The sequence below is a fragment of the Talpa occidentalis genome, unplaced genomic scaffold (genome assembly GCF_014898055.3).
Source record: "Talpa occidentalis isolate TD23 unplaced genomic scaffold, MPIMG_talOcc4v2.1 talOcc4.3, whole genome shotgun sequence".
In the NCBI taxonomy this organism is placed as follows: domain Eukaryota; kingdom Metazoa; phylum Chordata; class Mammalia; order Eulipotyphla; family Talpidae; genus Talpa; species Talpa occidentalis.
In genome coordinates this window covers 37,532,058-37,545,831 of record NW_023603184.1, presented here as the reverse complement: position 1 = coordinate 37,545,831, position 13,774 = coordinate 37,532,058, and the positions used below count along the sequence as shown (strand labels likewise).

At 45.1% G+C, this 13,774-nt stretch overlaps 2 protein-coding genes across 7 annotated transcripts in view; one reads left to right on the top strand and one right to left on the bottom strand.

Moving 5' to 3' along the window:
• Positions 1 to 11,358, bottom strand: part of RNF121 (ring finger protein 121) — a 91,774-nt gene extending 80,416 nt beyond the window's left edge. Inside the window, exons 1-2 of one of the 6 annotated variants that reach the window (XM_037522880.2) lie at positions 10,682 to 10,713; positions 98 to 196 (exon numbers count right to left, since the gene is read on the bottom strand). Coding sequence is in view for 1 of the 6 variants with exons in the window: in XM_037522879.2 (XP_037378776.1) it covers positions 10,682 to 10,744 (63 nt within the window). In the remaining 5 variants the exon portion in view is untranslated. The other 5 variants (XM_054699501.1, XM_054699504.1, XM_054699503.1 and 2 more) reach the window with 5 other exon arrangements.
• The window catches only part of XNDC1N (XRCC1 N-terminal domain containing 1, N-terminal like), a 32,503-nt gene continuing 29,773 nt past the window's right edge, over positions 11,045 to 13,774 (top strand). Inside the window, exons 1-2 of the mRNA XM_037522878.1 lie at positions 11,045 to 11,479; positions 12,594 to 12,771. Of these exons, the coding sequence (XP_037378775.1) occupies positions 12,727 to 12,771 (45 nt within the window). The 5' untranslated portion in view covers positions 11,045 to 11,479; positions 12,594 to 12,726. The remainder of the gene's footprint in view (positions 11,480 to 12,593; positions 12,772 to 13,774) is intronic.

The window sequence follows — 13,774 nt, the reverse complement described above, 5'->3', positions numbered from 1 at the left end:
TTCACTGCTAAAAATTACTGATGCCTAGAAAAACAGCTGACATATTGAAACCACAAGTATTTGATGAAAGAATGAATAAGCAATACAGATTACGTACTTAACAAATGCTTGATGAATGTGTGATTCACATTCCTCATCTTTGACCCATGAAAGCCAGAGAATGACTCTGAGGAGTACAGGCTCAGTTCACCTGGGACTGGAAAGGGCAAAAAAAGGAGAGGAAAGGGCAAAACACAAATAAATGGAATTGCTCCTACACAACACTCTTAAGAGTTTACTTCCTCCACTCTCACTCTTACTCAGATCCTCATCATCTCTTAGACTACTGCAGTTTCTCGCTGCTACTCCCCTCAGCAACTAATTTCTTCTCCTTTCTTCAATTTGAACCCTCAAAAAACAACTTCTACACTTCTACCAGACTTACCATTTTGAGACATAAATGTGAACATGTTACAAGCCAAGCTTCTCAGCATGCTGTTTAAAAAGGTCTCTCCAAACTTAGTTCCCACTGTTATCCCTCATACCCACACATCTAGGCTTTCCAATGCCTCCAAATCTTCACATCTTTCCATTTTGCCACCTCACAGACCATTTATTAGCCCCCTGAGAGCAGGAGCCATGCCTTCATCTTGGTGTCCCCAGCACAGTGTCGAGCATACGCAAGCACTCAATAATTGATGACTTAAGGAATGAAGAAACAAATCTTACCTCCTCAGCCTGGCACCGAAAGTCAATTTCATGTTGGTTCCAATCTATGTTTCCAGATTTAGCACTTAGTCCTATCTCACTTGCTAATCCCCAAACACATCCTTCTTTTTCACATTTACTCGGGGTCTTCATTCCTGATGCACATGTGCACACTTTCTCTTTCTCTAGTGAAATTTAAATTACCACTAAGATGCAGCACAGATGGTTCCTTATCCATGAAGTCTTCCCTAACCACACCAGTGGGAAGGGATTTACTTTCCCAGTGGCACTTTGTTCTACTGACAAGGTATGTAGTACTTCTATCTTAAATGGGCCTCCCTGGTGGAACCGGTAAAGTCTCACCACTATCACCAGCCACTGCAGTATGAGTTCGATCCCTGACCAGGGAGCTAACCCTCATGGCACAGCAGACCTCTCCTGTCTTGCCCTACTCCCATCAGCAGTGTATTTCAGTATATCCGCCTGTTCTGCTCCCCACTGTCTGATGAATTCTCTCACCACCCGCACATCTGGCCTACACCCCAGTTCTTATATGCATAAATAAATAAAAGCTTTTTAAAAAAATTAGTCACTATCTTTCCAACTGGACTACAAGTCCTATTTTTCTAAATGAACTGTAAGCTTTTGAAGGCAAGAAACAGTTTGCCTTCTTATCTCTCAACTCAAATGCTTAATACAGTGCCTTGCACAAAACAAGCAGTGGTCAATAAATGTTTTATTAGCAGAGAATATTACCCTCAAGGATTAGAGATTTCATGCCTCCATTCCTCCATGTCTGTGTTTTTACCTTGACCTAAACTGGCCTCCCATCCACATGGCAAACATTTATCCCTCCTTTAAGAATCAGTCCAAATTACTGACTCTTCACCAACTCTCCCAGATATACTTAAGCATCATTTATTCCATGTACCTATGGTACTGTGTACATAGCTCATAACCCTTCTTACTACACTATATTTTCTTTATCACATAATTTATAGATTCCTCTCCCCACTAGACCATGAACTCTTATGAAGCAGAAACAGTCTCTTTATTCATGAATTACCAAGACAAAACAAGTATCTGGCAAAATTAAATGCTCCATAAATATATGGTAAATTCTGAAAACAGTGAATCCATGTTACAGAACATCAATAGAGACTATGGAATCACACTGCCAGGTTAAATCCCAACTCCACTTACAAGCTAGGCAAACTTGTATAAATTAATTTGCTGTGCCTTAGTTTTTCTCATCTGCTAAAATAGAATTAAAATATCTAAAGCATGTAAAATGCTTGATATAGCATCTGGAACACACGCACTAAAAATGTTTGTTATTTTTGTTATCATTAGAAGAAGACGAGACTGTTTCTGCTAAACGACAACCTCAGCTGAGGTTAGGCTCCATCCTATGGGCAGTGGGGAGTAAAATGTCACCTGGGGCCTCTTAAGTAACAGAACACATTAAGTTACTGAGAACACACTACTGGGGGAACTGACCTTGGTAGGGCTATGTGCTCTACCTCCAGCTTTCTACTTCCCTTTTCCGCAGTTTCTCCCTAGATGCCCAGAGCCTAAATCCCAAGACCATCACTCAGCATTCCTTTGGGAAGGCCGTACTTTAGAGGGAACTAATGAGTTTGTGTTTACTTACAGATTTTCCTCTGAGGAGCAAAGAGATAACAAATGACTCCAAAAGGGCATACTCACAGAAATAAAGTGGAGGTGAGGAATGACAGATGGATTATCTTGAATTGACTTTTATGCAGCAAGCCTTTAGGTCAAACAGTCCCAGGTGAACTGAGCCTGTACTCCTCAGAGTCATTCTCTGGCCTACATGGGTCAAAGATGCAAAGAACTTCATGCAAAAAACTCTATGGATCAAAGATGCAAAGAAGCAGGATCTGGGGAAAGGTATAAAGATGACTGAAAAGCTGAATCTACTGAAATAAGAATGTTAACCCAACATGAAGACATCTGCAACAGAGATATTCAAAGAGGAAATAGGCTAACCATAGAATAATAAGCTCCATGTCATTATGAGGTTTATACACAGGCTGGGTGATCAGTTGCTAGGGATGTTCAACACAGGTGAATGGGTAGATTTAAGATTTGAATTCAGGGCCTCCCTGGTGGCACAGGGGTTAAGACACAACCTATGAAGCTGTCCACAGCCTCTGCAGCGTGGGTTCGATCCCTGCCGGCCAGTGAGGGTCCCAGACCCTCCTGTCTTGCCCGCTACTCCCCTCAGCAGTGTATTTCAGTTGGTTCCCCACTCTGTCTCTGGTGAATCCTCTCACCCTCCCGCATATCTGGCCTGTACCTCAGCTCTTGTGTAAATAAATAAATAAAAATTTTAAAAAAAAGTCATCTAACTAGTACAAGCCTATCATTTCATAGATGAAGCACTAAGGTACAGGGCCTTCCTGGTGGGCAAGGGATTAAGACTCAGCATAATGAAGCTATCAGCATGAGTTTGATCCCCAGCCAGGGAGCTACCCACATGGCACAGCAGACCTCTCCTATCTCGCCCACTGCCCCCCTCAGCAGTGTATTTCAGACAGTCAGCCTGTTCTGCTCCCCACTCTGTTTCTGGTGAATCCTCTCACCCCCACACCTCTGGCCTGCACCCCAGCTCTCATATACATAAATAAAATAAATCTTTAAAAATAAACTAAGGTACAGAGAGGTTGGAATCTTTCATGAGTTCTTTTGTTTTATACATTTATCGAATCATACTCTTTGCCAGGCAGTAGGATGATTAGAGCTTTCAAGAAGAACCTCGTCTCACAGGAGAGACAAATAGCATGAACCCAGTCAAATCACCTCTATAAATAAAGTACCACAGTTTTGTTTTTTTGTTTGTTTGTTTAAAGATTTGTGGTATTCATGCATACAAGAACTGGGATACAGGCCAGAGGTGCAGAGGGGTGAGAGGATTCACCAAAGACAGAGTGGGGTACAGAACAGGCAGATTGTAAAGTCCCACACTTTACTGGCAGAAATGTTTAGTTTAAGAAAGTATGAAAAGTATATAGTAATACTGTCAGCACAGTGGCACAGCACTGTGGCACAGCACTGTGGTGGCACAGCACTGTGAAGCGATCCGCAGCCTCTGCAGCACAAGTTCGATCCCCCGGCCAGCACATGGCGCAGCAGACCTCTCTTGTCTCACCCACTGCTCCCCTCAGCAGTGTTTCAGTAGATCTGCCTGTTCTGCTCCCCACTCTGTGGTGAATCCTCTCACCCCCTACACCTCTGTCCTGTACCCCAGTTCTTGTATGCATAAACAAATCTTTTAAAAAAATATTTGTTTTGTAAGGCTGTGGTATTAAGTTAGATAATGCATATAAAACAAAGGACCTAGCACAGAGTAAGTACTCTTCTCATGCTCTCTTACACTAGACATTTCTAACAATAAAGTGTGGGACTTTATTTATAGGGGTCATTTGACCCCATTATAGGGGTCATGGTATTTGTCTGTCTCTCCTGTGAGACCAGGTTCTCCTCGAAAGCCCTAATCATCCTACTGCCTAGCAGAGCGTATGATTCAATACTAGCTCACCCTGATCACTGTTCTGAGCCTGGGCTCAGTTTTCAAAGCATATATTATCATTTGGCTGTTACTGAGACAAAATAAATTTGCTAACCCTAGTCTAGAACCTAGGTGGATTGCTTACTAGTTTAGTTTTTTGTTTTTTCCACTAAACTTACTACCACTCATTTTGCACGCCTTAAAAAAAAAAAAACTCAAGATAAATGGTCAGATAGCCAATATTAACTCCAGTCACACATGCTTCAATCCCTCAATAAGATCTTGGCTTTGACCAAGAATCCCTAGAGAAGAAAACCCCTGGAAACAAGGAACACTTATTAAATGTCTACAGGGAGAGACCCACAGGAGGAAAAAAAAAACCACAACAGTGATTACTACTTTGAAGCAAGGGATGGGAACTTCCACGGGCTGCCTGCTGGAGGTTTACTCAACTAGCTGGGAAAAGAAGATGTGATACTGACTGCCATTTCCTCCCTGTTGTGCACACTGCACCTATGCCATGATCCACAGCACCTGTAACACATTTTCGTTTATCAGTCTTTCTCTCTACACCCCAGTCTGTGAATTCCTCAGGGCAATTATCAGACCTTACCTATCCTAGCATTTTAGGTATAGTACAATGTGCCTGCAATATAGAAGGTGCTTCAGAAGTTTAATGAATTAGTTGATAAATGAACAAAGAAAGCCACAAAATGCAAAGAAAGATTATCTGTCTTGTACAGTCTTAGAAGGTGAGGGCACTTTCTGCTGGAACCTTAAAGGACAGGTAGGGTTTGCAAAGGCACAGAGGGAATGGAAAGTTACTACAGGCAAACAGGACAGCTTCAACAAAGACGTGGCAGTAGTCAGAAATATAGTACACAGTATGTTAAAGCCAAAATTAGATTTAGACATGATTTAATCCAACGGTTCGATTCTTATAATAGAGATTTTATAAACATTCAGCAGAAAAACAGAGGTTTTGGCAAATCACATTCACTAAATAATAGCTATTATTACTATTGCTCAAAAATAATTATCAAACACTTATTAGATGCCTACTGTATGCCAGCCACCATGCTGAGGTGAAGGGTCTATAACAATGAGCAAAACAGACTTGACCTCTGCTCTCTCATGTACCTTACAGTCTAGTGAGGAAGATAAAACAACGCTTGGGGTAGAGGAAGCACAGGAAGGCCAAAGAAACATAACAGGATCACCCAATCAGTGACCAGTAAGAAAAAGCGCCTTCATTTTCAAAGTATGGCTTGAGACACCCAAGGGGTTCTGCTGAATCCCTTCAAGGACCACAAGCCTTCAGAGTAAGATTTTGTTTGACTAGAAGGTTTCATAACTAACTGAAGGTTAAAAAACCACCAATCTAGTCCAATCTCCTTTTTTAACAAGCATAAAACAGGACCCAGAAGAGGTAAATTAAGTGTTTTTTTGTGGGAACCTCGCCGGCAGCCGAGGAACGAATCAGCGCTGCAGAGGATGCGGGCAGCGTCACAGCCCAGCACGCAACCACTGCGCTACCAGGGGAGGCCCAATTAAGTGCTTTTTTAACTCTGGCTTGAGCTAGAAACTACTCACTCATTTTGTGGCTGTAGGATAAGGAAAAAGTATCAGGCTTTTCTGCCCTCCCGTCATTAGGATAGATGAGGGAACCCTGTGGCCCTGAATGCATGCCTGATGGCGGGCACCTGAAGTGGGTACACCTGGGCTGAGACTGGGCTTTTAGGGGCGGCTTCGCAGAGACGCCAGCAGAAGCCGAGAGAAGAGAAGCAGTAGAAGCTGAGGAGCAGAGAAGCCGAGAGAGAAGCAGAGCCATGAGAAGAGCAGAGAGAATGTGAGAGAAGGCCAGAGAGCCCAGAGTGAAGACTTGCTGGGGGCTGGGAGGCCTGCCAACATCCCGGCCCCCCAGCACCCCTACCTGCCACGTACCCGGTAAATTCCAATAAAAGCCTGAAAAGCCACTGAGGGCTCCAGGACTCCTCCTTTACCTGGACTGCTGGATCAGAAAACCTGCCCTGTGTGATTCCTGCCCCTACAGTGGCAGATGAACAAGCACCGGGAGAAGACACATCCAGAATTTACAGACACTGGCTGGGCCGACTGGCTGACCGTGATTGGATGTTGAAGTGCCTTTCTATCAAGCCAGCTCTTTGTATCAAAAGGATGCTTCTTGGGCCTCCCCGGTGGCTCAGCGGTTGAGCGCTGGGTTGCGAAGCTGCCCGCGGCCTCTGCGGCGCCGGTTCGATCCCCGGCTGCTCCCCGGCCACCGGAGGAGGATCCCACATGGTGCGCAGACCTCTCCTGCCACCCGCTGCTCCCCTCAGCAGTGTACTTCAGTCCTTCTGCCTGCTCTGCTCCCCGCTCTGGCTCTGGTGAATTCTCTCACCCTCCCGCGCTTCTGACTGTACCCAGTGCATGTATAAACAAAACAAACAAATATAATAAATAAATAAATAAATAAAAACATGCCTCTATTAAAAAAAAAAAAAAAAAAAAGGATGCCTCTAAATCCTCTCAGAGGATGGCCAGCTACCTCTTTGAGTAATTCACTGGCTCACAAGTAGCACTTATTTCTGGGCCTCCTGCGAAGCTCATAACCAGGTTTTATCCTTGTGGGGTAAGTGAAAATTATCAGGATTTTCTGCCCTCCTGCCATTAGCATTAATGATAGACCCCTGCGGTCCTACACATGTGCCTGATGGTGGACACCTGGAGTAGGGTGTGGGCATGCACAGGTGGGCACACTTGGGCTGACAAGGGCGGCGTCACGGGGGTACTAGCAGAGAGGAGAACGAGAGTAGTAGAACGAGAGCAGAGCAGCAAAGGAGAAGCAGAGACCACGAGAGAAGCCAGAGAGCCCAGGAAGAATGAAGACTTGCGGGGGGCTGGGAGGCCCGCCAGCCTCCTGCCCCTACCCTCCCAACCTCCAGCCCCTCTGCCTGCCGTGTACCTGGGTGCCACACTACAAATGGTGTAAAAAGCTCAATAAAAGCCTGAAATAGCCACTGAAGGCTCCAGGACTCTCCTTTACCCATCTGCCCGGATCATAGAGATCCTGCACTGTGCCTTCCTGGCACTACAAACCTAACACCCTCAAGCACTCTGTTTGGCAAATTGACAGAACTGATCTCAGTCAGTCATCACAGAACCATTTAATTCCCAGTCTGAGCTGGCTGTATCTATCCCTCATTTCCCTACCACTCGGCTAATCCCACGGGACCACAGAGGTTCAGCAGAACCAAATTACCAATAAATTAAAGGACCTGCATGCCCCTCGGCATGTCTCAATTGCTCTGAATCCTAACTCCTTCAGTTATAAATAGGAAATAAAACGAGACGCTAATAAAACTCATCACAAGTACTGCATCAATGTTCACATATAAAATAATCAAGCAACACAGCTGTAAGTTATCTGCCAGCAGAGTCCAGAGTGAGAAATGGAACCAAGGGAAGCTATACATAGCATGGGCTAATATTGTACAGGCAGACCTGGGTTTGAACCTGCACTTCCCCACTCACAAACTGTGGACTCCTACGAAAGTTACTTAAGCACTGTTTAAACAAGTGCTACTTTATGGTAAGGGCTCAATAAACAGCAGTCTTTTCCTAAATTTTTTCCTATGTCCCCTTTTCTATCCACCTCTCTAAAACAGAAGCAGTTAGCAAAGACTAAATTAAAATTGCTTCAACTACTAGGGAAAGTATAATGAAAAAGACAAGAGAGGAGGAAAGTAGTGTGAATCAGCTGATGCTGCTATCATATTAATGGCATCTGATAATAAAAACATATCTACAAAATCCTGATAATAGAAAACATAGGTACAAAATCCTGATCATACCACAGCATGTGCAATCTTTCCAGACATATGGAAAAGCACACCAACTGCATCCTAGTATAATAATCAGAGCTCTGCAATCGTTTATCAACCAAACAGTGCTATAGGATAGCAACTCTTATGCCACATGCAAATCATTGCTTCTCTGTAACCTAACCTTTAATTTTTCGTTCCATCTCTAGCAGACTTCACTGACCCCCCCTTAGCAGACTCAAGTGCTTGTCCCCTATGTTACAATGTGCTTGTTACAACACAGTACAGCAATCAATTATCTAGAATTGTAATGGGCCATTTTTATGTCTCTTCAATATAAGTTAGTAAAGAGCTATTCGTGCTCATTTTTGCATATCCCGTTCATAGTTCATAACACACGGTAGTTCCCCATAATTACAAATGATAGATTTTGCCTTTCACTAGTTGAAGCTGATGAAAAACAGCTGGAGATGCATCAGTAGACACTCCCACACAAACTAAGGTCTGCCAGCTCAGACCCCTATTTTGGGAGGGTAGGGTGAAACCTGAAGAAATATCGGACTTCCTGCTTCTGAGTTAGACAAAGGATACAACCAACCCATATAGAATTTACAGACAACGAATTATATTTTCCTCAAGCAACACTCTGGAACTTTTAAATAGAGGCATGCTTTATTTGTTTGCTGGTTTCTTTGTTTGTTTTGTTTATACATGCACTGGGTATAGTCAGAAGCGCGGGAGGGCGAGAGAATTCACCAGAGCCAAAGCGGGGAGCAGAGCAGGCAGAAGGACCGAAGTACACTGCTGAGGGGAGCAGCGGGCGGCAGGAGAGGTCTGCGCGCCATGTGGGACCCTCCTCTGGTGGCCGGGGAGCAGCCGGGATCGATTCGCAACCCAGCGCTCAACCGCTGCGCCACCGGGGAGGCCCTATATTATGCTTTTAGAAGCACTGAAGTTCTTAAAACAATAAGGGAAGAAAAATGTTTTACATAAAAAATGTCTTACATCAAAACTTTAAATTTCTCCTCTGCCAAATCTTGGTGTTTATCTCAATGAACCTTGATATAGGACACTGCAATCAGACTCCCTCAAAGGAGAGCCCACAGACTAACAAACCGAAACTCCAAAACAGTATTTACCTCTTTCAAGGTGCTTTCAAATATGGCTCAATGAACCAAAGCCAACAGTAATCACAGAAACATAAAGCTGGAAGGGATCCTGGAGGTCATTTCCACAACTACCGTGCCCACTGAGTGGTATCCAAACATCTCTAGTCTCTTGTGATAGGCAGGTAGGAAACTAAAATGCTTCTTTAACACCCTCCTCTCCCAACCCCCACCTGTAAGTTTCTCAGTCTCCTCCTCTTCCCACCCCCCACCTATCGTAATGATTTCAATCAGGTAAACCAAATCCTCCAAGTCATCCCATTATCACGCAGCAGGCTTTGCTTCTCAGGGTCACTTCTACTCCCTTTCTCCAACCCTTCCCACCCACTACCAACACACAGCCAGGGTCTCTAAGAGTCTTATCCCCCAGAGTTCACACCACTTCCATCTTTAACAAACAGTCCCCTTCCTCCTTTTCTCCCATGCTGTCCATACTCCAACATGTGCAAGCCACAAGCACATCTAGCTATGAATACACCTTTGGCCTCAGAATCTTTACCCTTTCCTGCCTCGCCTCCTCTCTCTGCTTCTCAGCGCTGTGCTTTATTCCCTTCAAACTCAGGGTCTCCTTCATCCTAACGATTCCTGCAAGGACTACTAATTGAATACGCCAGTCGCTAAAAGGCATTAGAAAGGTGAAGGGGACGTATATGCTCAAGGAGCTCACCCTCAAAGAACTCATGTAAGTCCAGAAGGAGAGAATCACGTACTCCTTTAAGGTTCAGCTCCTCTGGGAAGCCTTCCCTAGTTCAAATGGAATTGGTCTCTCTCAGCGCTACCATTACCACCAGGTGTGATCATCAGTTTCTGGCGTCTCCCACCACTAGATGGTGGGCTCTTCAAGAAGATCCCTCGGGGTTCCTAACACTTGGCCCAGGACTGGGCACAAAAGTGACGCTTCATGTTTGTTAAATAAGTGAACATGGATGAATTTCGATATGCATTCATTCATCAATTCGTTTTTTCATTCGTTGACCAAAACCATACTGAGCACATATTATGTACAAAGTCCTAGAGCGTACAGATAAATAACTCGAAGCTATAACACTAGTTGATCAGCCCTCTTGCCCGGTCCGAGCCGCCAAACCCCGCTGTGAGGCTGGACGGCGGCCGCCCCCCGAGAAAGCCCAGCCTTCCCCAGCCCAACTCAACGCCCCTCAACTGAAGCTCCCTCTCAGCCTCTGGTCCCACCTTAGGATTCCCAGCTACTGTAACCTCAAAACCGCACCCACACACACACCCCTCTGGTTTCCCTCCCAGCCCTTCATCTCCATCCCTGAAGTCACTCCCCACGACTGCCTCAGCGTCCCCGAGGCCGGGGTCCCCGACTTCCCCCTCCGCGCACCCGCCCCCCAGTTGGCTCCTTCGCTGCAGGGTCCCCTCTCTCTGAGGACCCGCACTCCTGATGCCTCCCGACACCTTCCTTCAGTGTCACGCTAACTCTCCTGTCCTCGACTCTCAACTCTTACCTCATCCAGCTCCCGTTCCCCGGCAGCACCTCCTCCAACCTCCAGCTCCACGACTGCCGCCATCTTCGCGGCTCTCCCCCTCCCCCGACTACCCGCGCGAGCCAGCTGCTTCCGCCGCTAGTGGGGCCCCAGCCAATCGCAGGCGCCGGCGCCGGCAGAGGGGGCGGGGCTTAAGGCAGGCGGTGACCTGACAGCCGCTAAGAGACCGTCCACTTGCTACTCGCTTAGAGGTCAAGGAGGGACGGTTACCTCGCACCTCCAAGCTTCGGCGGAGGCGCGTTCTTTGAAAATGAGAAATTGGGCTTGTGTTATTTTCGTGGTAAATACTTCACCAGTTCTCCCCTTTGGAGAGCCAGAGAGAAGTGTTCTTAAACCGTCAACTTTCACGACGCTCCCTGACTCTGGGCTCCCTGGAACGAGGCGTGGAAGGGCTGAGGACTACATTTCCCAGCATGCAGTCAATCTGACCCGGAAGTCTAACTTCCGCGCTCTGGGCAAGAGATTTGTGGTTAGAAAAAATATATATAAACACGTGTATTTTCTTACTGTCTACAGCAGTAAGAAATGCTCTTGCCTCTTGCCTCGGTGAGGGTCGTTCTTCGGAAATAATGGCTTCTTGAGGTCCCAGAATGAATTCTCAGGCTTTGGGAGGCGGAAGTGTGTGGTCGGGGTCAGAAGGCGGAGGTCAGAGGGCTGAATTGGCGGGAGAACTAGTTTGTGACCCGCGATCTGACGCTGCGGTGACTCTGCGCGGTTTGTCGTCTCGGGTGAGGAGCCCTGAGGGCTGTTGGTGGGAAGGTGAGTGGCCGAAAGATGGGGTGGCATCAAAGAAGTGGCCTCGCGATTAGGCTCCCGGAGCTGAGAACTGAAAAGCTTTGCGGGAACTCTCTGCAGTCATTTGTATTTTAACCATGTTTGTGTTGCCCTTAAAGTATTGTTTTTCATTTGAGTGTATACTTTGGATCCATTTGATTATAATTATTAAAATATGTTACGAGGTAGGAATCAACTTTTACTTTTCTTCACATTGTGAACCAGCCTTCCAAACACTTTGCTACTGCATCTTTTTCTGATAGAATCAGGATTGTGGTCCACCTCACAATCAACAGACTGTAAGTTCTCATTTATACCAAGTGGCAAAGGATTTGCGTACATCAGCAAGGCACTGAAGATTTATAATAGAAGAATAACTTAATGAGAAGCAGATTTAGAAAGATTCATTTTATGGGAAGGAAAATAAATGAGACTTGTACCATATATTTAGTTAAAACAGTGTTGCACATGCATACTATGTGATCAGATCTAGGGCTATAAAGATGAATGATTTAAGGTACACATTCATGCCACTGGGAGTTCACCTGTATATAAATCCAACTTTAGGGCCTCCCTGGTTGCACTGGGCTTAAACTCTCAGCACTGTCAAATATTGCCACCCGTTGCAGCATGAGTTCGATCCTCAGCCAGGGAGCTGACCCACATAAGGTGCAGCAGACATCTCCTGTCTCACCCACTGTTCCCCTCAGCAGTGTACTTCAGTAAATCTGCCTCTTCTGCTCCCCATTCCGTCTCTGGTGAATCTCTCTCTCTCTCTCACACACACACACACACACACACACACACACACCTCTGGCCTATACCTCAGTTCTTGTATGCATAAATAAATCTTAAAATAAATAAATCCAACTTTAACATGTTAATATTTTCATTATGTATTTGCTGCTCTCTTATCCAGTGGTTGCATTCTAGTTGTTTCACCTTTATTGGCATCTAATCAGCTGGCCCAGATCTGCTTCCTACCCATCCCCTGACCCAGTCCTGGGGGTCATCAGAAACAGTCTGACTGATGGCTGCAAATGACTCCTGTTAGCAGACAAACATAACTAGTTTATTTTTTTCTTGCTCTCTTCTTCAGGAGCAACATGAGAATTCCTTCTCCTATGGAAACTGATCAGCCCAAAATATAGGGAGTGCCAAACTGGTGACAGAAGAAGTCTTAAGAAGAAAGCATCATATTTGCCTTTTATTTGACATCTGCTGGGTCTGTCATGGCTCCTGTGAAGATTACCCATGTGGTATCATTTTCCTCTCAGGTATATTAATTAGCAGCCATGGTATTTTCTTGGTGACTGAAAGGAGTAAAAAAATTAAGAGATTTGGGGAACTCCTAATCCATTAGAAAAGACAGTGTCCCTTCTTTGAGAGTCCAGCATCAAGAGGGAATGCATAGCCCTCCCTCAGGTTTTCCCCAGGCTGCATGAAAGAAGCGCTCCCAGGCGTTAAGGTAATGGGGGAAACAATCTTATGATTCCACCTGTAGTTTGGAGGGAATTAGCAATGCAATAGGTCCAAAGTCTGTTTGGGGTCCCCAGAACAGTAATTTAGTCACTCTGACAAAGACTAGTCAGGGTACTCAGGGTCATTTGTGAGCTGTGAGCATGTTACCACCATCACCAAAGGTGTGCTCAGCCTCATCCTATAAGTCCTACAATATCTCAGCTAGCTTGTTGGACCCTGGGCATAGCTAGCTCCTGGACCCTGGGCCCAAGACTCATCCAGTGTGGTGGTTCTTAGGGACATCCCATCCTTAACTCTGCTGTCATTGCTCTATCCATTTACCCATTTTCTTCACTCTTTCCCTTTTGTTATCCTAGTCTTTCTCAACTTTGGGTGGGATAAGTTTGTGTTTTATAGCAACATTATTTGCTCGATGAGATAAAGTGAAGTAAAATTAAAATTATGCTTATCTTCCTAACCTACGTGGTCAGTCTACGTGGTTCTTCTTCATAGACTCTTAGCCTTATAAAATGTTAGCGAATATTAGGTATCTTCCAATATCGTTTACAGGAACCCAATTCTAGAAGGTGAAGGGAGGGAGGACAAGTATGTCTCTGTGCCTCCTAATCTATGCTTTAACCTGAGCTCAGCTTTTATTTCTCGAAAACACACACACACTTCAGTGTAAGATTTCATTTAAAAGAAAGAACTTAATTGCTAAAACAGAAAACAAGATTGAAAACCTTGAATCTGGTCTCTCCCTTTACTTACAGATGGAAAAAATTAGATTCAGCAAAAAAAAAAGGTAGTTTATTCAAG